General features: G+C 38.6%; 1 protein-coding gene across 3 annotated transcripts in view; it reads left to right on the top strand.

The window, feature by feature from the left end:
- The window catches only part of DOCK4 (dedicator of cytokinesis 4), a 182,204-nt gene extending 170,256 nt beyond the window's left edge, over positions 1-11,948 (top strand). For 2 of the 3 annotated variants that reach the window (XM_072146919.1, XM_072146916.1), the window contains 3 exons: positions 177-290; positions 4,196-4,257; positions 6,562-11,948. In XM_072146919.1, the coding sequence (XP_072003020.1) occupies positions 177-290; positions 4,196-4,257; positions 6,562-6,981 (596 nt within the window). In that variant the 3' untranslated portion in view covers positions 6,982-11,948. The remainder of the gene's footprint in view (positions 1-176; positions 291-4,195; positions 4,258-6,561) is intronic. The other variant, XM_072146918.1, reaches the window with a different exon arrangement.
- The last annotated feature ends 14,462 nt before the right edge of the window (positions 11,949-26,410 follow it).

Here is a 26,410-nt window from a genome sequence, read left to right as displayed (position 1 = left end):
AATAATTTAGGTGGTTAATCCAATTTCTATTTTCTTCTACCCAATAGCCTACATTGTTTGTGCTCCACTTCACTCTGAAATGTGAAAAGTTTCTGTCAACTGTTCCATAAAAATAATATATTCTGGACTTACTTAAACAACTTTCCAATTCACTGTGTTTTTTTCCAATTTTACAGCAGTGAACACAGCCCCAAGCAGTTGGAGCCTGGATAGTGGGAAAGAAGCAAAAAACATGTCAGAAAGTGGAAGGCTTATAACTCCTCCTGTGCCACCCAGACCCACACAAGCCGGTAGGTCTGCCCACTCTAAGATGCTCTCTGCTTAGAAATTCAAGCTTACGTCATGCATGCTAGTTTTATTGACTTTCTTTCAAAATACTTAATTATAAAAAGATTCTCAACACATTTAAAGTAATAGTAAAGTTTCAGCAAGTAGATATTAGACTTTGTAGAATGTGAAGTTTGATAATCTTCCTATAGACTTTTTGTATAATTTCCTTAAAGAGAACCTGTCAGGCAAATTAACCCCCAAATAAATATATATTTTCATATACTGTCATTTAAAAGCATTACCCCTATTCCTTCATTGTCCCTCTACATGCCTGTAAGCTTAAGCAATCAGGTCTTAAAGCTCTTTGCAATTGACCTGAGAGATGTCCGATGAATCATTATCATATTTACCTGTCCAGCTTATTAATGAGTGGGAGGCACAGCCACACCCCCAGTGCTTGAATGACAGCTTGTATAATTATGTGACACTCCTGGTGCTAGCTCCTCTATGCACTTCCTGGTGCTGTCAACCACGCCCCCTGCAGCCTGTTTGTGTATGAGATACTCCTATACACTCCTATACAGACTGACAGCCTGTATAATGATGTGACATTCCGGGTGCTGGCTCCTATAGGTGCTTCCTGGTGCTGGCAGCCATGCCCCCTGCAGCCTATGTGTGTATGAGATACTCCTATACACATGACTGACAGCCTGTATAATGATGTGACATTCCGGGTGCTGGCTCCTATAGGTGCTTCCTGGTACTGGCAGCCACGCAGTGTGTCTGTTTGTGTATTCAACTCCTCCAGTATGTAGCCATGTTATAGCAGAACATGTCAGACACTTGTGTAGCTGGATGTCTGGGTGTCTCTCACATGTGTATAGTAGAACACAGCATGTCAGCACTGACAATGCTTTACTACACATTACACACAGACATGATCAGGTATCAGAGGAGGGGAGGGTTAATGGATAACATCCCTTTCTTTCTCCATGTGCCTAGCCTCATTTACATAATAAAGTTGTTTTTTGGGATGATGCTAGCAACATAAAGTTATATTTTTAGGTAAATTCTGCTGACAGGTTCCTTTTTAATGATTTAGTTCTGTGAGGAGAACAAACTATCCAGAGGCTGTCTGTACAGAGTTGGGTCATTAGACACTTCAAAAGATTCAATAAGGAAGAAAGAAAAGAAGTGTGCATGAACATATTTCTTTAATAAAGTATATAACAAAGTTAACCCCTACGGGACTCAGGGCAGATTTGAAAAATGGGACTACATCCTAAAGGGCAAAATAGGCTGTGTCACTACAAGTGATTATAGCTTTGGAATGCTATGAGATATCTAAGGGATTTTGAGATCGTGACACGTTGTACTTCAGACTAGTTAAAAAAGTGGATAATATCTTTTGTGTTTAATTATGAAAAAAACCAAACTTGGCAAAAATTTGGAAAAATTCTTTATTTTCAATGTTCTAAATACTATAATACTATACCCCTAAATACTATAGTATACTAAATACTACACCCCTCAATGTATGAAAAAGCATATGAAAAGTTTGTTACCCCTTTAGGTGTTTTATAAGGGGTTAAAACAAAATTTAGGTGCAGTCTACAGATTGTAATATTTTTTTACAATACACTCATTTTGGATGGAAAATTAAACATTTGTAATGGATTAAATGAAAAAAGGCTCCACAAAGTTTGATACGCAATTTCTCCCGAGTACACCGATATTCTATATGTGGCAGATCTGCATTGCCAAATTGTACAGGCTATAATTTTTTTCCTTTTTTAAATGTGGACCTATAGGGGCTTATTTCTTTTGCCACATGAGATGCAGATTCAGGTACATAAATTTTGGGCATTTATAGCTAATTGGTGAGATTTTATTAACTCTTTGTTGGTGGACGAAATAAAAATCATCAATTTTTAGGATGATTTTTTTTTTTTTTTTGGGCTGTTTACCATACCATATAAATAGTATATTTATTTTTATTCTATGGGTCACCTCGATCATGAAAATACCTCATTTATATATATTTTTTATTTTTACTAAACAAAAAGTAATTTTTTGCGAGAAGCTTTGTTTTTTTTAGTGGTCTTATTTTAGAGTGTATAACATTTTTTATCACTTTTTAGAGCATTTTTTAAAGGGTATTAATTAAAGATTATCTTTTTTTTCGGAGCATTTTTTTTGGAGTTGTTTTTTTTACGGGGTTCACTATGCGGATCCAATAACTATTCTGTTTTATTATATAGATTGTCATGGATGCAATGATACCAAATATTTGGGGGTTTAGTGTATTTTATTCAATTTTATTGAATAAAAACTAATTTGGAGAAAATATTGTTCATTTTAGCATCACCATCTTTTCATATGCATAACTTATGCGCAGCGAGTTTACAGTCAGACCCGGAAGGGGTCTGACTGCTCAGGACATCGGGCATCCCCGGGGCACTTGGCAGACCTCAGGGCTGCCCAGAAGTGGATCAGATCCCCCGGTAAGCGACCGCCTCGTGTAAGGGGTTAACACTCACGATCGGAGTCGGATGCGATCGCGGGTGTTAGAGCGCCATGTCAACTGTAATAGACAGCTGACAGCCACTGCTTCTGGTGCCGGCTCCGTTCGTAAGCCGGTGCCAGAAGCAGGACGTTATAGCACGTCCCTGTGCGGGAATTATCTACCCGCAGGGACTTATTAGAACGTCCTGGTGCGCGTAGGGGTTAAAAGGTCATTCCCATTTCGGCAAATGGTATAGTTGTATTATAAAAAGTTAAACAATTTGTGTGCATGGTTCTGATTAGGTGCACGGAGCTGTGCACCTGTGTGACCATGTTTAGATTTATGTCCACTAAGAGTAAAAGTAAAAGCTTCCTATAGAATGACAGGAAGCAGAAATCTAGAAAACCACAAGGAATTGATATTGAAAGTATATTGGAAAATTGTATAACTCTTTATAACACAAACTATAATATTAACTTCCTGAAATGGGAACAACCCTCATCATCTTCAGTTTTCATTAAGGCAAAAGTTTAGTTAAGGTTGAAAGTTTAGTTATGCTTTAAGTTCTCAAGTTCTTTGTTTCTTTTTCTGTATGGTGGGATACTGTCTGTAATTAAAGTGGTCTTTAGGGCTTCATATAATATGCTCAGATCTTCTCATAAATAAGGCATACTCATAACTATAGGTCTGCTGTGTTTTGTTTTAGGGGTTATTAATCAAATAGTGACGCTTGTCCAGTCCCGTGGACCTAAAGATTAACTATGCTGCCCTTTAAGAGGTTGCACCAGAGCTTCAGAAATTACACTAAGAGCAGAAAATTGAATAACGTAGAGTAAAATAACCATTACTGACCTCTTTGCTCCTTCAGTTCCTTGTTTTTCTACAGCAGTAATGTGCTGTACATCAAGGTGAACGTCTCAGTCAATAACTGACATGCAGGTAACCAATGAAACCAGTGCTTTCAGCATCAATAAAGTGAATGTATGGCCCATTACCACTGCAGAAGGTTGCTTCTGGAGCCGCAGGAGGTGTAACAGTAATGTGGCTGTTCATAAAAACGTAAAAAGCGGAGGTCGTCTTTTTTTTTAATGGAATGGACCACCGAGGCTCCACAAATGTAAAGCTATTCTAATGCTGTATTTTAATTTTTTTTAGATGTTATTAGATTTTGTACTTTTAAAGATCTTTCTAAATAGAAGCCCCGTTTAGGGGGACATATGTGTTTTATTGCATAGAATGTGTCTAGTCTAAAATATACCAACAGCACATTGCACACTGTAGAAGTCTGGGCAATATCTGGATTCTGTCCGATGGATATACAGTATAAGACTATCACAATAATGATAGATTGGCGGCTGGTATGTTCGTGCTGGGATAATCCATAACCTATTAATAAATGTTTTCTTTGATTAATTTCAGCTTCTCCTGCTAGAAACATTGCTGCCGTGTCTCCTTCTATAATGGGAAGATCCCCAATGAAGGTAAATTTTGTTTTCTTTCATTTGTTTTTTTTTCCTGAGACTTATAACCAATTGGTTAGTGTGCCTTAAACTACAAGTGGCCAGCAGAGGGCAAGCTTATACCATGGAAAATTTGTAGCTTCCCTGTCCATGACATTTTGTCTAAAGTCAGGTAGTGTTTTCATTCTCTACTCTGATCGAAAAATAAAATAGTTGCTCTGTTCTGAGATAAATTAATAAAGTTGGTTACAGAATTGTAATGGTCACTACATGAACTTGCCTTCTTTACTGTTTTAGACTGTGCTTGCTCTAAATAATAGTCTGTATGAATATGGCAGCCAGATATTTTGTGTGAGCTATTATTAAACCCATGGGAGGGCATAAGCATGTAGACACACAGTGTAAAGTGCACGCTGTTTGCTTAGTAAACACATCTTACTATTTTCTGATGGACAGATGCCAGTATTTTTCTGTGATGCTTTAATGCATGTTTTTGTGACCCAAACAATTTTCTGTTTTGGAAAGAAAATAGGAGGTGAAAAGGGAAGAATACATTAGGAGGATGAGTGCAAGTCTAAAATATAACTTTTCATAGAAATAAACATAGGAAATCATTTTTATAATAAATACATTGATAAATAGGTTTGAACAAATAGACCAAATCAAGCACTTTATTTGTATGAGCTCAACATCTTGTGTCAGCTTAACAAGACCAGATTAAATTAAAGGCAAAGAGAGAAGCCTATTACTCATATATATGCATTATGAACCAAACATACCTAATTATGCACTGCTCCAGCCTTGTCCTGCCCAGCATAAGCCGAGAATACATCATCACTGTATTGTCCCTGACAGGCAGAACTAATGAATCGCTGCACCATCCGCCAGCTGCTGTGTATGAGTCATCCAGCTCAGGTTGATTAGTCCTGTCTGGACAGTTCAGGAAGCTCTGTGTAATGTGTTAATGTAGGCAGCCTGTATGCAACCCAGCTTCCCCAAGGTCCTGAATTTTATTATTGTTTTTTGAGCAAAACTAATCGGTTTAGGGTTTAAACAAGGTAGCTACAGCAGTCTCTAGGTATGTTTGTTTGGTTCATAATGCATGAAATCAAATGGTAGATATCCTTTGCCACAATGAGAATTTTCACCCTGTATTACATGTGATATAACTGTACACATGTTAATAAGTGAAGAGGAGCACACTGGTTGGTACAGAAAACATGTAGAACTAGGATATGAGAAGATAGTTGAGTAGTCAAGTAGTGATTTGACGCTAGTATCCATGTGGCAAACTGGATACTGGTTATAAGGCCTGCTGACACCTTGCTCCTTTGCTGTGCTAGTCAGGCTAATGTACCCCAATACTCTTCTTTCCCCACCTCCCCAAAGCAACAGTCTTCTTCTTTACACCTGTATACCACATTTGGACCTTCCGTCTCTGAAGCTGGCAGATGTGATGATGTCATCACATCATGTCTACTGGCTTCAGAGCCATATACAGCAACGGCATAAAGAAGAAGGCTGCTGCTGCTTTAGGGGAGCAGGAAAAGGTGAGTGGTTTTCTGACTACTGTGTATGGCACTGTGACTCTTGACTGTTGTGGGGGCCGCTGTGACTGTTGTGGGGGCCGCTGTGACTGTTGTGGGGGCCGCTGTGACTGTTGTGGGGGCCGCTGTGACTGTTGTGGGGGCCGCTATGACTGTTGTGGGGGCCGCTATGACTGTTGTGGGGGCCGCTGTGACTGTTGTGGGGGCCGCTGTGACTGTTGTGGGGGCCGCTGTGACTGTTGACTGTTGTGGGGGCCGCTGTGACTGTTGACTGTTGTGGGGGCCGCTGTGACTGTTGACTGTTGTGGGGGCCGCTGTGACTGTTGACTGTTGTGGGGGCCGCTGTGACTGTTGACTGTTGTGGGGGCCGCTGTGACTGTTGACTGTTGTGGGGGCCGCTGTGACTGTTGACTGTTGTGGGGGCCGCTGTGACTGTGGGGTCAGGGAAGGCACACCAGGGCCTATTCAACAATGTTGTGCTCAAACTCCCTGAGGTTCCAAGATCTCAGAACTGGCTTTATAAACCATTTCAAGATCAGGGCTGCTCACTGGATCACATCAATTTACTACCATATATAGTAGCATTTCTTCAAGCTCTGCTCACGACACAACTTTTTGGTTGTGAATGGGAGAAGTTTTGATAAGTATATATTATCTTCGTACCTTAGTGTTAATAAAGGTAAGTGGCTGTAAACTTCGTTAGTTATAGTCACAGTCATTCATTTCAATTCATATTTTTACAAAGGCAACTTGCTAAACTTTGGTCACTGTTTTTCAGGGCTCGATGCATTCGTTTACTCCATCTCCTGTGGATTGTCATCCTAGCATGATGTCCAATTCTCCAGTCTTATCTGGAAGCTGCAGTAGTGGCATTTCCTCTCTAAGCCGCTGCAGCATTTCAGAAATGTCAGGTTTTGAGAGTCAAATATTTGAGCAAAGTGGATCTGGCTCAAGTTATGGTATATCAGAGGAACCAACAAGAAAGGAGAATAAAACTCCACCCCCTTACAGTGTGTATGAACGGACTTTAAGGCGTCCTGTGCCTGTACCTCAATGTCTTTCCATACCTGCACCTATCGACCCTCCAGCTTTACCACCGAAACCAGGTCCAGTGCGTCCAACTAGTCTGGAGAACGGCAAAAGAACTGATCCACTGCCACGCCCAAGGCCTTTCCCAAGGAAAGTATCGCAATTGTAAAAGAACTGCTGAACAATATGACCTTGTAGGCATAACCCTGAGGGTCCAATGATAAATGCAGATTGCAGAAGGGTTATAGATGTAATAAAAGTATGGGCACTTTAATTGTTTATTATTTGGTTCTCTTACAGAAGTGAAGAATTTTGTTATGTATTATTGTTTTGCACATTATTTTAGAAATATTAATTCAGGAGTAACTTGACAAGAGGCACTTTGGATTACATACAAAAAGCACATACCTTCACAGTATGTGCAGCTACTGGATATGATATCATAATTTCTTATGGTTGTTATGAATCTGTATGCAATGTTGAATTATTTGATTCCTAGATATTTTTGTGTTTTTGGTTTTATTTTGAAACATACTTGAGTCCTTTCTTAACCATTAAACCAGCCAACAATTTCCAATTTGTTCTAACTTGAAACATTCTATAGAAATAATAGAAATATAAATTTGATCATCATCTTAATACATTACTTGTAGGATTATAGTATTCTTTATTTTTAATGAATATGATATTTTCCATATATGATGTGTATATATAGGTTTTTGCTCGGCAGTGATAAATTCTCTTTTGTACTTTGTGCATTTTGTATCTGCAGAGACAATTTATGTTGTATTAATTCAAGATGGAAAAAGAAATTGTCAGAAATGCATGTTGTATGAGGTTTCTCCAGTGGTCAGAAAACAAGTGTAAATGCTGTATGCTTCATACATGTCTCTGCTTACAGCCTTGCGACATCCATTTGTCAAAGCCGTATGTGAAAGGCAGTAAAACTAGGGTTGCTTTAGTATTTACATTTTTTCTACAGCTTTCCTTAAACAATGGATCTGAATTAGTTGAATATGTCACCAAATAATGCTCCAGCCAGCAGAATTATGCCACTTGTACACAAGCAAGTTTGATCTGACAAACTCACTCCATGGGGGAGATTTATCAAAAGTGTCTGAGTTCTAGTTGAGCATGGCGACCAATCAGAGATCAGCTTTAATTTTTACACAGCAGTTTTTAAAATACAAGGTGAGCTCTGATCGGTTGTCATGAGAAACTAGAAAAGTTTGGATCTTGGATACTTGTAATAAGTGGAATTCTACAGTATGCTGACTTTAGTTCGGAGGTTCTACGTTCAGGACAGTGAATCCCACAGAGACGCCACCAAACTGGCTTTAGACATCATCATTTGCCAGCCATTGCCATGCCAGCTTTTCATGTGGATGCCAGAAAATTCTGGAGGATGTTTTGGCTTTTAATAGGTTATATTGTACATTTTTGAAAATCTTAATTATGGAAGAGTAGTGCATTTAATAGTACAAACTATGCCTTTCTCAAAAGGAGCACCAAAATGTATTCCTAGCGGCCACTGCAATTCCTCTATTTATCTTCTGCCTCTGTCCTTATCTGTCAATATTCTTTATATGACCTGGAGCGCAATGTAGTCTCACACCCCACATCACTTTTTGGGGAATAAATAGCTGCATGTAATAAACGAAGTAGACTGAGCACATAGTGCCCTCACTCTGAAGCCTATTTAAATTTGCTAATCCAGACAGAGCCAACACTAGTCTATTTTTATTGGGCAGCTCTACCGGAGTCTGCTTCTTCTTTTTTTAATAGTGAAAAGTCCTTGCACAACAATTTATACAACAGCAAGTTTCACAGCTCACTATGCGGCTGTATATGTTCATATTACAAATCACAATTTTGATATTCATTGCATTTATCTTGTGCCAACTTTTCCCGTACTTAAGCACCCAAAAACATTTGTAAGAATAAAATAAATGTATAAAATGTAAATAATGAAACATATTTTATTGTTATACATCCATTATTAAGCCATTTTGTCTTAGGCTTTCCAAAAGTATCTGTTCTATTACATTGACAGTTGTAAGTACACAAGCTGCTTCAGGGCCTAAAGGGCCCTTCGGTCATATAGTGTCCACCAGTACAATATTATTAAAAGCATGTTTTAAGTCCACAACAGACCCTAAATCAGATCCATTGTTGAAGGAGCCTGCCATTCAACCACTCTTTGCAACCCTGATGTTTCTAAGAATGACTATGTGTATGTTAGCACAATATAGCAGATTGTACATCCCCCAAGTGCAGTATTCCTTTTCAAAACTGATATACGGGAAAGCAAAAAATAAAGTTAAACATACTGTCCAATCCTTAGCCTTAGACTGTATAAACATCTTGGTGATCCCCACCGGGGTTCCAGAACCTATAGCACCTATAATGTTAGAGGTGCTATGCTTGTTTTTAATATTTAGCATGAGCATATTTAATGATATACTCAGTCAGATGTTGGAAGAACTTGCAACAAGCTGAAGATGCTTGTCATTGCTGTGCACATTTATGGAGACATCCATTTACATCACTAACTCCTGACACAGCAGTAAAACTGCAATAAATCCAGGTTTGCTTCAGGTCACCTGTGAAAATAGGCTAATTTCTGCCGAATGTGCTAAAAATTGACTTTATAACAATGTAACAATTACATTTGACTTGCCAGAAACTGAAAGATGTATTGCGCTTTCTATAGTAAATGGATGGATACTTGAAGTTGGGAAATGCAGTCTGTAAGTTTAGTGCTTGCTATGAGGTGCCAATATAATTCATGTTGATGTAACACTGCTCCGCACAGGCCCAAGTGCTGGTGTTAGGATGCAATGCTCTGCACACCTAATAAGCACATTGCGTATGAGAAGAACTACTCAGCTTAGTACTGTAGGGTATATTTATGTATTCTGGATGTATACACTAAGAAAATAGATTAATCGAAGGTATTTTGAGCAGAAATCTTTATTTCTCTGCATCGTTCTATTTATTGAAAAAAAGGGAGTGATCACTTTGAGTTTGCTGCCATGTAAATGAAGATAATCTGTATAGATGCCAATACAAACGTGCCCCCACATACCAGGTTATCATTCCAGTTTGGGATGATGGCTTGGATCTTGATAGCAATAATAAATAATATAAGGACCTCTCTGTACATTGACTTCATTGGTCCTTTTAGTATGCACATGGCAGTATTATGATCAGTACATGTAGATAATATTGCAGCAGTATTTCCTGAGCATGTGCATTTCATTTTCTTCATTGATTCTCAGCTGAATCCTTCTTACTTCCAGGGAACACAGGCAATTTACCTTTTAAAATGGTGGTTTAGATCCTTTCTGACTAAAGGCTACAAGGTCTCATTCACATGACATCCACAGATGGCTACTTTCAATGCAATACAGTTTTATGGATCCCTTCACATGGGCTGTTTTTTTTTTTTAACAGACCGTGAATGACCTGCTAAAATGTAGCGCATGTCCTAGTATGGCCTGTTTGTTAACAGGCGACTTGACCGTGAGAAACAGCTAAGTATTCATTTTACATGGTCATGTGAATGTAACCTTACATTGATGGTTGATCTTTACCATAGTCTATCTATGTGCAATTGTATGGGTTAGATAAAAACCCAATTGATCAGAAATTATAGAGTGGCTATAGTGTTATTGTAGTACAAGTTGCAGTACCAGTTAATATGGGATATTGTGGCTTATTCCTTCTTCTGATCAGTAAGGATCCCTGAAGTCAGACTACCAGTAATGCATAACCTATTCTATGACAGGCCATCATATACCATATCCCTGTTAAATTCCATTAATAATACCTGAGCAGCGTATAATCCAGCAGCTTCTCAAGTTTAGTTCCTAGTTTTCTTTGATGCATCGATCCAATAACTAATAAATAATGCAATAAACATTTGCATCCAATTAATTTCCTGAATAATCACACAGAGCAATCCCTAGCAATGCAATTCTCCACCACAAACTCTTGTACAGATGTAATGTTGTGCCTTTCTAGCCTGTGTGCTGTCTCGCTGTCATTGGTCCTTGAATTATGGGCATTGTATATCTGCTGTTTTACTGTAATACTTTTATGTTCCCACCAACAAAACTGCCACCTGTTCGGGCACATAATTCTACATCCTCACCAAGAACAGAGCACCTTACACGATTGATTTCATTGCTCTCATGCTTTTATGGCGATTTTACAAAATGGTTATGCATTTTACACCCTCCTTTAAAAAAAATGTGATAAAAAACCCCATAAAAAATAGAAGAATAAGTATTTCCCTTTTTTTGCTGGGAAGTTGATTTTTAGGTAAAGCGTGTATTTTGCTTTTAAAGATAAGTCTGGTTGAAAGAAAATGATCACTTTTTATATATTTTCCCAGGAAAACTGTTAGCAGGTGACTAATTACATTTTTAGTAATTATTCGAGTATTTTTGTACATAATTTGTTAACTTTAATAAAAGATTCCACTTAAAAGTAAGAGCAGGCGTGCATATGCAGTATGATTGTGAGAATTATGCCAAATAATTTATGTATTGAAACAGTTTGTAAATATGTGCTTTTTAAATAATAATTCAGCCATATTGACTTTACAATTTTGAATGTCAAAAGAAAATATATGGTAAAGAATATTTATGTTTTAGTAAAAGATATTAAAGAAGGATAGTAATTTTAGCTTTGTACCGGGCTATTTTGCAGTTTGGAATTTTTAGAAATGATTGTGGCTTTGGGATATAACAAACAGTGTTGTGTTTTTAACATATTTAACAGATCATGGAGCAAGACGACTATATGTTTGTATATCTTTGCATATACAGGACAATAGATTTATATAAAGATGCATTGCCGTCAATTTCAATTTTGGCATTATAATATAACAGTCTCTTCTGATTTATCTGTGTAGTATATAGCTGATTTGTTGTACAGTGTTTAACTGCAAGTGTTTTTTTCTGCAGCCATCTTCTGTTTCTGGCAACCAGCAGAAGTATTACATTTAATATATGCGTGTATTACTGGAACTATTCATACATAATAATTATTATGATGAACTCTTTACCAGATGTGCATAATAGATGGTGCAGCATTGGAACAAAATAAAATAAAGTTACTTGGATATGATATATGTATGTGGTTTGTTTTTCTTGAAAAATGTTTTTCAAATCTGTTATGGGTTATGTACTTTAAGCCCTATTCAAACAGAGGGGGTAATTTATCACCACATTGTCAGGTTTCTTTTACTGCTATTTGAGACGTATTTGTCCCAGTTTAGACGTATTTGTCCCAATCTCGACTGATAAAAATAAGTCTTTAAAAGTAGTAAATCAAACCAAACAACATGGGGATGGACCACCCCCATTGTGTTCTGGTCCGCGTTTCCTTTCCATATTTGTTGGCCAAAACTAGGAGTGGAATGTTAACATCTAAGAGCTAAAAATCTGTTTATTAAGTTCTTTTCTGTTTAAGTTCCACTCCTAGATTTCCGGATAAGGGGAGGGGAGTCTCACATGGGTGAGACAATTAGGGGGAACTTGCAGAGATGCTACACTGTAGGACAAGAAGAGATAGTCCCACCATGGCGAGCCGATTAACATAATCCTATCATTTGTAATATTCAGAGTAGAAGTTGGTTTTTCATTGATCATGTATCAATTCAATTGTTCTGCAACTCAGAAAATCAAGACCAGGTTTCTTCCACGTAGAAACTACTGTTTGGTGTTGAAACCAAAAAAAAGGAGATATGATGCAGTGAGCTATGGGGAATAGCAATAATTTTACAAAATAGGAAATCGGATACAAAAATATTTTTCTGGTGCCAGTCCACACAATAAATTCTAATCTATTTAGATTATTTATTCGGAAATGGATAACATTATTGTATTAAAAATTAAAATAAAACCATAATCCTTATGATTGCAGATGTAGATAAAAAGTAAGCTAAACATAAATAAAATGAAACCCAATACATTAATAATCTCTTGCCGCTCCATGACGTAGTATTAAGGCATGGAGAGTGTTAGATTGTGCGTCATGGACTCCATGAATGTTCAGCTTTACATTGGAGCCAAACCGTCACTGGGAAACAGGGTAAATTACCGCTGACATCTCTGTGTACCGCCCTCGGTCGGAGGGGAGTGAGCTTTAAACGCCTGCAGGGAGATTACCTGCTCAGTTGTCACCCCCATGAAGCTCTTAACGTAAGCAAAAATATAGAAATTTGGTATCACGTAGAATAAATATAACATGTGACAGTGAAGAAATGTAATATATGACCCTATTATGTATCATTGTTCAGTAAAGCAATGGTTTGAAAACTGCAGTAAATATATTTACTTCACATTACCCGAAGCTGGCTTTATGCATTGGATTGTGGCTGGATCCCCAAGCAACTAAAGCTACATTACAGTAGATGGCCTGTCTTTTATTCCTGAAGGGAAAAGGTTTCGTCCAAAGGATTAGGTAAATGCCTATTGCATTATGCTGCAGGACTCATGCATGCACAAATACGCACAAACATATCCACAGATGCACACACACACACACACACACACACACACACACACACACACACACACACACACACACACACACACACACACACACACACACACTTCCGCTTTTCTCAGTGTCCTGACTTTCAGACTGAAGAGAGCACATGCACACTGTGATGTAAATTACCCCCTGCACAGGGGACCCCCTAAGCAGGAGGTCAGCTGTTGGGGGACCTTTTATCACCAGGGCCTGGAGCTAGAGCTGCAAGAAAGCTTATGTGAGCAACAGGAGCTCTATCTCTGATCTGATGTGATGTGGATCTAAATCAGTGATTTTCAACCTGTGTGCCGTGACACATGGTTGAGTGTGCTGCGGGGAAATTTCCCCAAACTATGGTGCCCCGGTGTAATGCTGCCGCCGCGCCCCCGTGTTTCTGCCCCATACTCAGCCCATCTTCTGTAGCTCCTGCACCGCGCGGCCCATGTCATGTGACTGACGCGACCTGGCGTCAGGTCGCGTAAGTCACGTGACCAGAGGCGCACGGTGTAGGAGCTACAGAAGGTGGGCGGATCGCCATTAGGAGTGAAGGTACGCGGAAGAAGACATCAAGGGTAAGTATATAAGGTTATTATTTGTATAGGGAAGGCAGCTAGGGTTTTTTTTATTAGTAAAGGGAGGCTGGGGCTTTTTATTAGTCAAGGGGGGCCTCTAGGGCCTTTTAATTAGTAAAGGGGGGCCTCTAGGGCCTTTTAATTAGTAAAGGGGGGCCTCTAGGGTCTTTTAATTAGTAAAGGGGGGGCCGCTAGGGGCTCTTAATTAGTAAAGGGAGGCCGCTAGGGGCTCTTAATTAGTAAAGGGAGGCCGCTAGGGGCTCTTAATTAGTAAAGGGAGGCCGCTAGGGGCTCTTAATTAGTAAAGAGAGCTCGCTAGGGGCTCTTAATTAGTAAAGGGAGGCCGCTAGGGGCTCTTAATTAGTAAAGGGAGGCCGCTAGGGTCTCTTAATTAGTAAAGGGGGGCCGCTAGGGTCTTTTAATTAGTAAAGGGAGGCCGCTAGGGGCTCTTAATTAGTAAAGGGAGGCCGCTAGGGGCTCTTAATTAGTAAAGGGGGGCCGCTAGGGTCTTTTAATTAGTAAAGGGAGGCCCTTTAGGGTCTTTTAATTAGTAAAGGGAGGCCGCTAGAGGTTTTTATTAGTAAAGGGAGGCTGCTAGGGTTTTTTTTTTATTATTAAAGGGAGGTCTTTTATGATTGTTTTAGTGTCATTTTATGCTATTTTGGTTGGTGGTGTGCCCCAGGATTTTCTAAGTATAAAAAGTGTGCCGCTCAAAAAAGGTTGAAAATCACTGATCTAAATTATTGTGTATAGTGAGCTGCTCATAGTATCATGATTGAACGCACATACACTTGGGTCTTCCAAGATGATTCCAACTTTATTAACACAGTGGGGGTTTTTATACTTTTTGGAGAAAAAGGAAACCTTACTGAGCACGCATCACACTTCCTTACATGGGGCAGGATGTACAGACACTGAGACAACAGTGAAATGTGTGGTGGAAGGGTCTACACAGATGTAGCTTGCAAGTTAATACAGGGAATGTGGAGACGAGGTGGAGAATGCAAACAAAATGGATTCTGTTTTCTCACAATCCCCCCTTTTGTAATTTTAGATGGTGCTCAGGTGGTACTGCAACATCCCCCACCGGGGCCTGGAGTCAGCCGGGGGCCCGCAGTACCTGAGTGGCTGGCGGTTGCAGCCTAGGCACGCTAGTGTCATGGTGCTTGGTATGGGGAACCGGGGGGCTGTCCTACAGCCTGGCAGGTCTCCAATAGGGTGGTGTTGGCAAGAAATGATGAGGGAGAGGCTGCTATAGCGGATCTCCCTGGGGCAACCCTTTGGTGTCTAGAGTATGAGTCTCTGTGTAGTGGACAGGGTGCCTGTGATGATGGCAGCTGTAGTAGCAGGGACCAGACGGAGGCAGAGGTTGAACAAAAACAACTTACAGTTCTTTATTGGAACCGACAGGAACCGCAGCAACGTGCCTTTAACAGAATAATGGAGTGCTGGAGATGTAGTTGGAGGGAGCCACAGGAGGTAGATCATCAGCCTGGATGCAATGGCAGGCTGGGAGGTAGCTGTGTCCTAGAAGGATGCTTCAGCTTGTCCTGGGTTGCTTCAGATATCACCCTTTAAGGTAGGATGATATCCCTTTCCTCTCTCTCTGTCTAACTCACTACATTCATGTCTGGTGTGCTAGCTGCACTGACTTCCTTAGCTGTGTCAGACTCCTTGGTCTGACTGGAACTACTCTCTTCTGAGAGAGAACTTCTCTTCTTCTGCTTCTAGAAGTTTCCTGACAGGGTCTTGTAACTCCCCTGGTCAGGTGGTGGCTACTCCTCCAATTACATCTCAGCTTACATCTCAGCTCACAGAGACAAAGTATAACACATGTGATTGGCTGACACATATGACATCAGACAAAACAGTTAACTCCTGCCTTGCCAGGCAGGATCTACTACTGCAGTGTTCCCCTGTGTCCTATAAGGACTATGTAGTGTGATGTAGTGACATGCTGTGGGGCTGACTAGACCCTACACAGGCTGCAAGCTACATGGTGGGACGTATTCGCAACCACTCCTCTGCCTTGCATCGGCGAGGGTGTTGCTGTACATTGACATGTGCACATCCAGGACTTTTGGAACCACTTCACCTGATTCCCTCCTGAGCATCCTTCACATTGCATCACAACCCATGAAATCCCATTGGTCAGAGTATACAAGATGGTCTATACCTTGTGACACATGGTTTGCTTTCAGTTTTTAGGAGACTTATGACAAATCGTACTCTATTCTATATACACACACAAATGTCTCACCCCACCAACTACTGGAGTATTAATATGCATAATGTAAAGCATCCTGTCACAGCTCATATTCTATAAAAGACATAATAATCGTAATCTTTGCCCAAAATGCTACAAGGGGTAAGATCAACAATGTCCATAGCATCATCCAGAAACTACAGGTGGATGTGTTGCAGGTACTTGGAATGGCTCTTCTAAAGACTCTTCAGGTGAGTCACTTCAGGACCTAATAACCTGGGTGCAGGTCCTGTGCTCTAGCTACTTTATCAGGTTCTGAAAAAAAAAACAAATACTTGGTTATGCACCTAAGAAAATGTTTCTGCAGGTTTGGACATATCCGATCAATTATCCATGACATCTCTGTCATAATGACCTCAGAAGGTCAAAAGCCTATCTTTTTATTATGTGTATTTTTGATAGAAAATCAGACAGAAGGCAATCTACCTAGCTCTTTCCTGCCTCTTCCATGGCTTCATAGATTTCTAATTTAAAGTCCCATATAACCTCTCCTCTTTCCCACTACTCTACATAAAGCCTGTTCTATCCCTACTGCTCTAATCAACTACATTCGGTCTCCTACTTAAGAACACTCGACTTACATATGACCCCTAGTTACAAATGGACCACTGGATATTGGTCATTTATTGTACTTTAGTCCTAGGCTACAATCATCAGCTGAAACAGTTATCAAATGTGTCTGTAATGAAGCTTTAGTATCAATCCTGATTCTTATGACAACCCAACATTTTTAAAATCCAATTGTCATATAGACCAAAAAAGTTCTGGCTGGGATTACAATGATAAAATATACAGTTCCGACCTACATACAAATTCAACTTAAGAACAAACCTACAGACCCTATCTTGTATGTAACCCGGGGACAGCCTGTATTTAATTACTCCCCCAATGGTCTCTAGAATGAGAAGACTAACCCATTCATTGATCCTTCGGCGGCAGCCTTTACAATTGCTTTTGTTCCAAGATGGAATTCAGGCTATCCAGAAAAGAGGTCCACACACACAAGCACGCTCAATGCTACTGACCTTTGATAACTGTATTTAGCCAATCTGCAACCTCTGGAAGGGGTAAAGTGGCTTTGGAGTGTATATGATAGTTTGCACTGCTCTCCCTACTTTGATTTTAGCACAAATAAGCATACTTACTTAAATGGGGAGCAGCAAAAGTAAATCCAATGTGGGCACCCAGGCCTTTACCCCAACACATAGTTTGCCAAATAGGACTCAAGGCTTCCTCCTGTGGTCCAACACAGCCCAGGACTTGCCATTTTGAAGCGACATTCTTGGCTGTCAGGGTTACAGCAGGAACAAGAAGGTGTGGAGAGAGACAGATTGTTGTTGGAGCTCCTGCTCTGGGAACCCTGGAGGAAAGCTAAAATCTAAATTTCTCCACCATCTTTCTATTGTACTGGTGAACTCATGACGCCAATACGATTGAAACCTGTGATACAGCAGGGATTAATAAGTTACTGCTTAAATTTTCAAGTTGGCACTTTGCGACATACAAGTGGGTTTTGGTTGTACTTTGGGCACTCTATCAGTGATGGCCAATCTTTTGGAGATATAGAGTCTTAGACTAGTGTAAAGTGAATGTAATGTAGCTGAATTCAACGTAGTACAGCATAATAAAGAGGGCACATTATAACCAAGGTTTCTAGTCATGGAGAGGTGAAATAGTAACAGGATAGTCCTAAACTACAGAATCTTTGTGTGCATAGGCATCAGTAGGCTACAAAACTTGTCTCTTTATAATGCATGAACTATTAAAAGTTTTTTTTATACAAATGTGGAACTTGTTATAAAGAAACATTACATCTGTACCATGTTGGAACTAATCCTATTCTGTGATCATTTTGTACGTCCAAACTATTTGATCATCATAAGCCGCCATTTCTCCTACTGCGAACAATTATGCCTGGATTATCACAAAGCTGATAAATGTTCTATGAAGTACTTGATATTTTCCTTTTAATCATAGGTTGCAGCCGAACTGTGGATTATGCACCTAAGAGCTGTGCACTTCTCTAGATGAATGGCCTGGACTATTTTACATGTGATGACATTACTTTCTATTTCACAATTTGTTCCTGTTCTGTATCTTTTGTTTGCATGTGTGTGTATGTGTATACACACTGGGAGAATTAAAATCAATACCCTATGTATTGTTAAATATCCTGTGCCTGTTTTTTTTTTTTTTTTTTTTTACTAATAAACTGCACTAAACACCAATACATACAATCTATTGGAGATTGCTATGATTATGTACTACATAATTGTTTGGCTTAATCCCTTTCTTGCTAGTGTCGACCATTTAACTGTGCTACTTGAATAATGAGACACTGGCAGTTACCAGATGATGAACAACCTTAGGGTTCATTCACATGGATGTGGCTTGGACGGGATCCCAGGTGAGGTAAGGAGGAGGTAAGAGGGGTTGAGCGCTCTTCACCCCTCCTCTCTCCATAGACAGACGAGTCCCCAATTTAGTCACATGACCAGGAGCCATAGAGGTCTATGGGACACGTGATCTGGTCACAGATCACCAGATCACAGCAACCAGTATGGCCATTTGAATGAGAACTGGATTTTCAGCCCTTTTGTAGATCTACTGTTTTATATTCAAGCAATGCAGAAGGTTCAGTTCAGCCAAGCCTTGTTTTTAAGTCCAAGGAGTGTGTTATCTGCATTTTTAATACTCCCTATGGCCAAATTAATGGGAGTCTTTGATTCCTTTATCCTAAAAATGTTTTTTTTTTACTTTTTTAACCAAAAGCCTGAATTCCCCCTTTTGGCTTTTCATTTTGATAAATGTGATGTCATTGTGCATATTCCCTTAAGGATGTTTCAGATGAGGAGTTAACATACTTATTACATCATAAGGGTAAGTATCAATAATTATATATTTAAAATAGGTTTTAAATTGCACTTGATGCTTTAGAAGGAGCCATAACTAAACTAGTGATACAGTGGATAATATTAAGTAAAGAAATAGAACCAGAACCTTTAGTCACAGATTGCAGAGTGAGGCTGGCAGAATCTCCTCTTTCCTCTTGCATTTGGTGATAGAAGGTAAGATTGACACAACTAGCAGTTCTTAGTTGTGTAAAGTAAGGAAGAAACATGTTAAATATTTATACATGACATTTTGTCCTTCCTCATATGAAAGGGTCAGGTGAGGGCTGAATGTAGATTGTGCACTAAAGAAAAGTCTCAACTCTACAGAAACAAAATAATGCCAGTGAAAGCAAAGTTAGATAAAAATAATCTTTTCCGTGGGCTGTGACATTTAACCATGTGTATTGGGAAATCACTAAGTCTATATTTCCCAGTTTTACAATACATTTGCACCCATTTATTTTTGAATCGCAGACTATTGAGAAAGAGGATGAGGCGGAGGAGACACACAAAAAGCAATTATTTTATGTAATATTAAATAGTATATAAATTTGTCCTTTCTGCACAACCAAATACCCAAGTACTGATAAAAAAACTATACTTTTTGGGCAATAAGGAATATCACCCACGACTCTTGGCATAATGACGTGGCACTTATCTGGCACATTTATATGCTGTGGATTTTCAGCACATAATTCTATTACATTATGTTTTAAGGATTCAGTATATACCCTAAAAATATAATATAATATTATAATTTCATCTGTGATACTTATTTAGCTATTTGTGCCTGTGTAATCCTGTGATCTCATTTATGATGGCATTATGTCCCATAAAATGTCTCTCTCATGTTAGGGCGTGTGTATGAATCAAATAAAGGAAATTCATTATTGTTGCCTAAGTTCAGCGCAAGGGTCAAGAATGATGTGAATCCACCTCTCGTGATTAAGCTTGTAAAACTGGGAAGCAACAAAAGCAATAAAGCTTTGTAAGAAATGTTTTGTCGGCAATCTACATAGTTCAGAATGTCCACAGAGCCTGGTAACCCTAAACTTAATTCAGATATAAATTGCATGCTTTTATTACTACATCGACAGATACATACACATCCACTTTATAGCATGCCCCCTTCTGTATGGCCATGAAGGTAATGCAATTAACTGATATAAACATGTTTAAAAGCCACATTAAAATGATATATCGCTTTATTTGCATCGTTTATGTTATCAGAGAAGATTAACAAAATGCAGAAGATTAGCAAAATGTGACAACAGTGTATTCTTCTATTTCAAATTGTACACATTGTAGTAGCATTTTTGCTTTTTCTGCCTTATGTCAAAGACAAGACATTTTAACCCATGTAAAATTAAAGAAAATATCCAAACATACAAAATAATAGCATAATTATCCTGTTTGTGTACATGCAACCAAACTGAATTACAGCATAGATTCTCAAGGTAAAAATAACATTGAACCAATACAGATATTATCATAAATGAATGGATATTGTATAATGTCATGCCTTTTTTTGCACGGCACAAGCTTTTTTTGTTTTAGAGATGGCCATACACACAATGGAGGAAGGGGGAATTATCATACACTGGCACTGGGTATACAAGCGAATGATGAAATCGCAGCACCTCCGCCGCATAGGATATATCAGCCTGCTAATGTTTCTAGCTGTTGACTGTACTGGCGAATAGTTCTACAACAGGCCCTACAGTTCTCTAATAATTAGGATTAGGATTATACACCAGAAAATTTTTAATAAACATGTTGTTTGTTACTCACCTATGGTAATCCAACCAGAATAATCATTTTAAACAGCTACAATATTTTATATAATCTAAAACGGGTTTGTCAGTGTAACAATCAATTGAAGCAGTTTTCTTATTAACTATATGTATGTCCTTTTAACAGGATAGTGGTTAAATATCTGATTATTGGGGTCCAATTATCAGGCCCAAGCGATCAACAGAATGAAGAGCCTCAAGTCAAATGAATCAGCCCAATGAAGGCTGGGACTTGAGGGATTGACTACTCCTGGTGTTCAGTACATTGACTGTCCTGTAAGTGGTCCCAGAAGTCCTATGTAGTATAGGGCAGATCCACAGTTGAACCCTGTGCTATCAGACATTCATCCCCTATTATGTTTATAATTAATAAATTCTTATCCTGCTCCAGATTCCTGTGGTTTATCAGGAATAGGGAGTTGATACAGGGTAAGTACATTTTTTTTCCCCCCGAAGATCTTCAGGAGGTTTCAGTAAAATTCTGTTCAGTAGAATAATTGAATTGCATTTGTTTGAGATATGTTTTATTAATACTGAAAGCTATATAACAAACATTGTAAGATTTTTGTATTTTCTGGGATCTGAATACAACTTCTGCCAATTGGGTCTTCCAATGTATCCATTGCAATTTTTGTTGCCAGCAATTAGATTTTGACTCAGCACAGCAAGTAAAAAGTAATTTTCACGCAATTCATTATGACATGGGAGACCGAGAGACAATCCCTGCTACAATATTTTCTTCACCACAGATATTTATCTCCTATCCATATATCCGTATAACATCTTAGCTTTCACTTTCCTATAATGGCACTGTTCATTACCCTCTGGGCCATCATTGGGGTAGAGATGCTGATTGGTTGCTTTCCTCTCCAAAACTTGCAGACCTTTCATACAGAGAACACAATTGCACCTTGCTGGAGTGTGTGATATAGAAGCAGCATATTTATAATATGCTTGTCAAGAACCTGTCAAGCAAACAATGCAACCACAACCAGACTTGGCACAAGCTATCAGACTGGGTAAGTGGTAGCGTATTAACCTGAGAAGTCCATGCAGGCTAGGGCCCTCCCTACAGAAGGGAAACCTCCCTAATAAGGTTAAACCCACTATCAGGGACTTAATAACAGACCTTCAGAGACACTGCAAGGCGAGAGCCTCTCAGCTGCTGGATAGTGGAACAACAGGACAGGAAGTCAGACAGACCAGTCTTCAGACAATGACACAGAATACGTTAAGAAAAAAACTACACAAGTCTGAGTCAGGGAACACAGGGTTGCAACAGGAGAGACAAGACACAGAGGGACAAACAGATAATAGACAAGCAAAGTCAGACAGAACCAGGTCAAATCCATGATGGCAGTGAGGCACAGAATCGAATGTAGCAGAGGTCAGGAGCACAGGATAGCAAAGTTATAGCAATAACAATCGATTTAGACAAAAAGTAAGAAGACTGAAATAACCAACAACTCTGCAATTAGCCTGATACCGATACTGAAATAGTAGAACAGTGGATGTGCTAGTGGTGTCATACAGGTGCCTGTCTGTATTAGTATAAAAATGTTAGAGGAAAAAATCGCACCAAGCACCAATTCAAACTGTAAATCCGAATGGATACTAATATGAAGTTCATTTATTGACTGAGAAAACCAAATAAAGTTCACAAATGAATATACACCGAATAAAATTCACATATGAATATATGGCAAATATAATGTATAAATGATGCCGATTAGAAGCATAAGATGAACGTATAAAATACATATTACTTCTATCTAGATCACAGGCTGGGCTAAAAAAGGCAGAGTGGCACTGAAGGGCCCAAGTGCACACCTCCACTATAAAAATAGTTTGAAAAAAAGGTTTACAATAAAATTAAAAACAAGTTTGTGACCGTGGATTTTTTAGAAAGCCATAAGGTCCTTGACAGACAAAGTTGTCTTATAATAGTGTACCAGATGCATTAGTAGTTAGGCAAAAAGTCTGGATGTTTAAGGACGGACATAAATTGTGCCTATGCTACTATCACCTTTAGTGCAGCAAATGTTCCCTTTGTAGTGTTTGTAAAGACAAAAGCGAAGGCACTCTGAGTCCTGTGCAGACTCGGGACGCATGAAAAGGAATTATATCCTAAATAGTATAAGATTCACTGTATTCAAAACGTCTTTCAGCTGTTTGTGGAAGATGTACAACTCACGGTTTCGCCATTCAACTGGTAGAATCTTCCTGGAATCAGTTGCCACGATCTTCGGGCATAGGAACGATGGTATCCATCTTGGTGTCCTGCAAGTTCTCAAGCGCATGCGCAAGACAGCTGCACTCGGTCGGATTGTAGTCTCAGCGTTTAGACCTGTCAATCACCGAACTCGAGGTAACCAGGTAAATGAGTAGTTTGATGTGGTTCCTGGTTTGTGATACTTATGTCTCTGAACGGCCAGGACACGTCTCTCCGTAATGCTCTCTCCACGGCACAAATGCGATGTAAAAACTTGCTAGACACGTTTCTTTTCGGCCCTTTCCTCAGTTGCTGAATATATGGACTGCCCGTAGTGCCTGTTCTGACAATACAGCTATATAGTTTTATTTCAACATATTGTATGAACGATGGATCATACTCTCCTGGAGGCCTAACTGAATAATACTTATTGTTTTACTTTTTTTAAGTAAAAAAAAAAAACAATTTGAATCACACATAAAAAACATTAATAAACAGTATCAAAAATAATGCTGTACCAGTTGTCTGAATCACTATTTTTTCCATTTTTACAGCCATATAAATTGGAATAAAAACTGATCATAAGGTCAAAAATGGTGAGCTGGTCCCACAAAAAAATAACAAAGCTCTGTTCACAATATAAAATATGTATTCCTAGTATATTAATGCTCCCACTAGGATATACAACTTGTCTTCCAGAAAACAAGTCCTCATACGTCTCTGTAAATGGAAAAAATAAAAATGTTGATGCTTTTGCGAAGAGGGGATTAAACAGAAAAACATCAAAAACGGTTGGGGCTTAAAGGGTTAAATAAAATCTCTCCCGTACAAATGCAAGATGATGTCACCTCACTTTGTTAACCTTACTCTTGTTGATGGTTATGAAAGGAATAATTTATTCAATCTCAAACAACCACAAATATTTGCATTAAAACTACTTAGTTATTCCAAATAAACCTAATAACGAGTCACATAGGGATAAAATTGAAAACAGCAGGCAATTTCTAAACACGGTTGCTTTCAAAAATTACTTTTACTACTTATTATTCTTGAAAACACTCAGTTTAATGATCCATCATATAAGTCATTAATAATGACCTAAATTTCAGCTAGTGTTTCTACATCTTTCTCTTATTTCTATGAATATAGAGCAACAATCAGAAATACACATAAGTGGTAAATGTTACATTCCATGTATTGTGATTACAAAAGCGTAAATGTGATGCACTAACAATTCAATAACTTTCTCTAAGATGGACCCCCTGAATGTCAATCCTTTAGTATTGTTATAGTAGATTTATGTGATTTACATTGTGACACTGGTGGATACATGCAGTTCCTATTCTAAAATGAATAATACTTTATAAAGTTTTCAGGTCAAGGTTAATATTATTTGAGAAACATTATGATATCTTACTGGAATCTGTCAGTGCATTTCCATGGACATGATGTTTTTTTTAATTACAGTGAGCAAATTCTCTGTGGAACAGATGTGGAACCCAGATTTAGATGTTGTATGTGTGTTCACATGTTGTTATCAATTATATAAATGAATGGAGCCTACCTCCTCATGCCTTTACTTTTATACAGCACAAAATGCTGGAACAGTGTTGTCGAATGGACTCTTTTAGTTTTCAGTAGTAGTATTTATTCATTTAAAATCTTTCCACAACGCATTTCAGGTTATGAGGCCTTTTTCAAAGTACACAGAGTAGCTTTGTACTAAGTTTACTTTCTTTCAGATTGTGAAAAAATATAATGGGAGCATAATTCCATAATATGATGCTATATGGAGTTCCCATGTTCCCATACTGAAGAACTGTACAATATCCATGTGCATTCCATATAGCACAATGCCCTGCCATCTGCATGTGCCTTAATAAGATATATTTTTTGAAGAAATATTTTACATCCATCCCACTTATCAAGATGATGATATTAACAAAATCTAATTGACAAGCATGTACTGTAACTAACTATAAACAAGAATTATCCAGTTAAACACTTGCTAATGAACCCATATGCTCATTAAACTAGCCAAAATATGGATTGGGGAAGTTTTCAGGGAGTGGGTTATGTGATGGGCGGACAGGGTCATGAACTCCTGGCCCGCCGGATTCACTATAGACTTCCACTGCTTTTCAAAAATTCTTTACTACATGTTTATTGGAACATTAAACTTATCCTATCCGTGGTTGCAAGATAACTGACTGAAGCAGGTATTTTAGCTGTACAGTACAATACAAAGATCAATAAACTCCACTGCCCCTAACCCTTCAAAACCAAGCTTTTTATTTTTTGCCATGTCTTGTTTTTACTCCACTTCCACCACAAGCCGCAATGTTTAAAATTTTTTCAGATGTTTATCTGCGAGACAAATAGCATTTTCTAGTGGCACCATTTAACATTCTGTGCCATGGACTGAGAAGCTGGAAAAAACACACTGCACTATTTTCTAATGGGCTTAATTTTTATGACTTTTTTATACTTGTTTATGGTGTCATTGTTTGTGGGGTGGGGTGACATTTTCATTTATATTTTTTTGAAACCTGTACGACCTTATGCTTACTTTTTACTCTTATTGGAATCAAAAAGATGAAAAAGGTGGCAATTCAGACATTTAGGTGCTATTTTCTGTTATGGGTTCACTACCAGGAATAATTGTTTTTCTATTTGATAGATTGGACGTTTTGGACCCAACATGCTTATGCTTTACTTGTGTATTTATTTCTATATGTGTTCTAGGGAAATTGATTTCAATTTTCTTTTTTTTTTTACTGATTTTTTAAACTATTTTTTTGCTATTTTGTTTTGCTATTATTTGCAAGGATGCATAGACCATAGGGGATCTGACCACTTATACAATATACTGCAATACTTTAGCAGTATATTTTGAATATACTTCACCTGTATTACCACCCAAGATGGTGGTGCCCGTATGCTGCACTGTTTAGGTGTCATGTCTGTGTAATACAACTGACACCCACCACGTATGGAAAGGACCTGGTCCATGAACCCTCTCCATACCTCCCTTCACAACCAGCTGACGTGTATTTACGTTGCCAGTCGTGAAGGATTTAAACTGTTCACCTGCAGAAAAAGGATATGATGTAAGATATGTAAGGCCTATTTGAACATAAAAGATACTAAACGGTGTCTGCTAATCAAACCTTACAAACAGAGATGTTCTGTTTATAATCAGTAATTTGCGGCTGAATATCCATCCACCTAGACGCCTATGCCCCCAGGCCGTGGTAGAGTGAGAACACACGTGTGTCGCCATACTGTCACCAGGAAAAAAATACAGCATGCTCT

The sequence above is a fragment of the Engystomops pustulosus genome, chromosome 4 (genome assembly GCF_040894005.1).
Source record: "Engystomops pustulosus chromosome 4, aEngPut4.maternal, whole genome shotgun sequence".
Classification (NCBI taxonomy): domain Eukaryota; kingdom Metazoa; phylum Chordata; class Amphibia; order Anura; family Leptodactylidae; genus Engystomops; species Engystomops pustulosus.
This window is presented reverse-complemented; position numbering and strand designations above follow the sequence as displayed.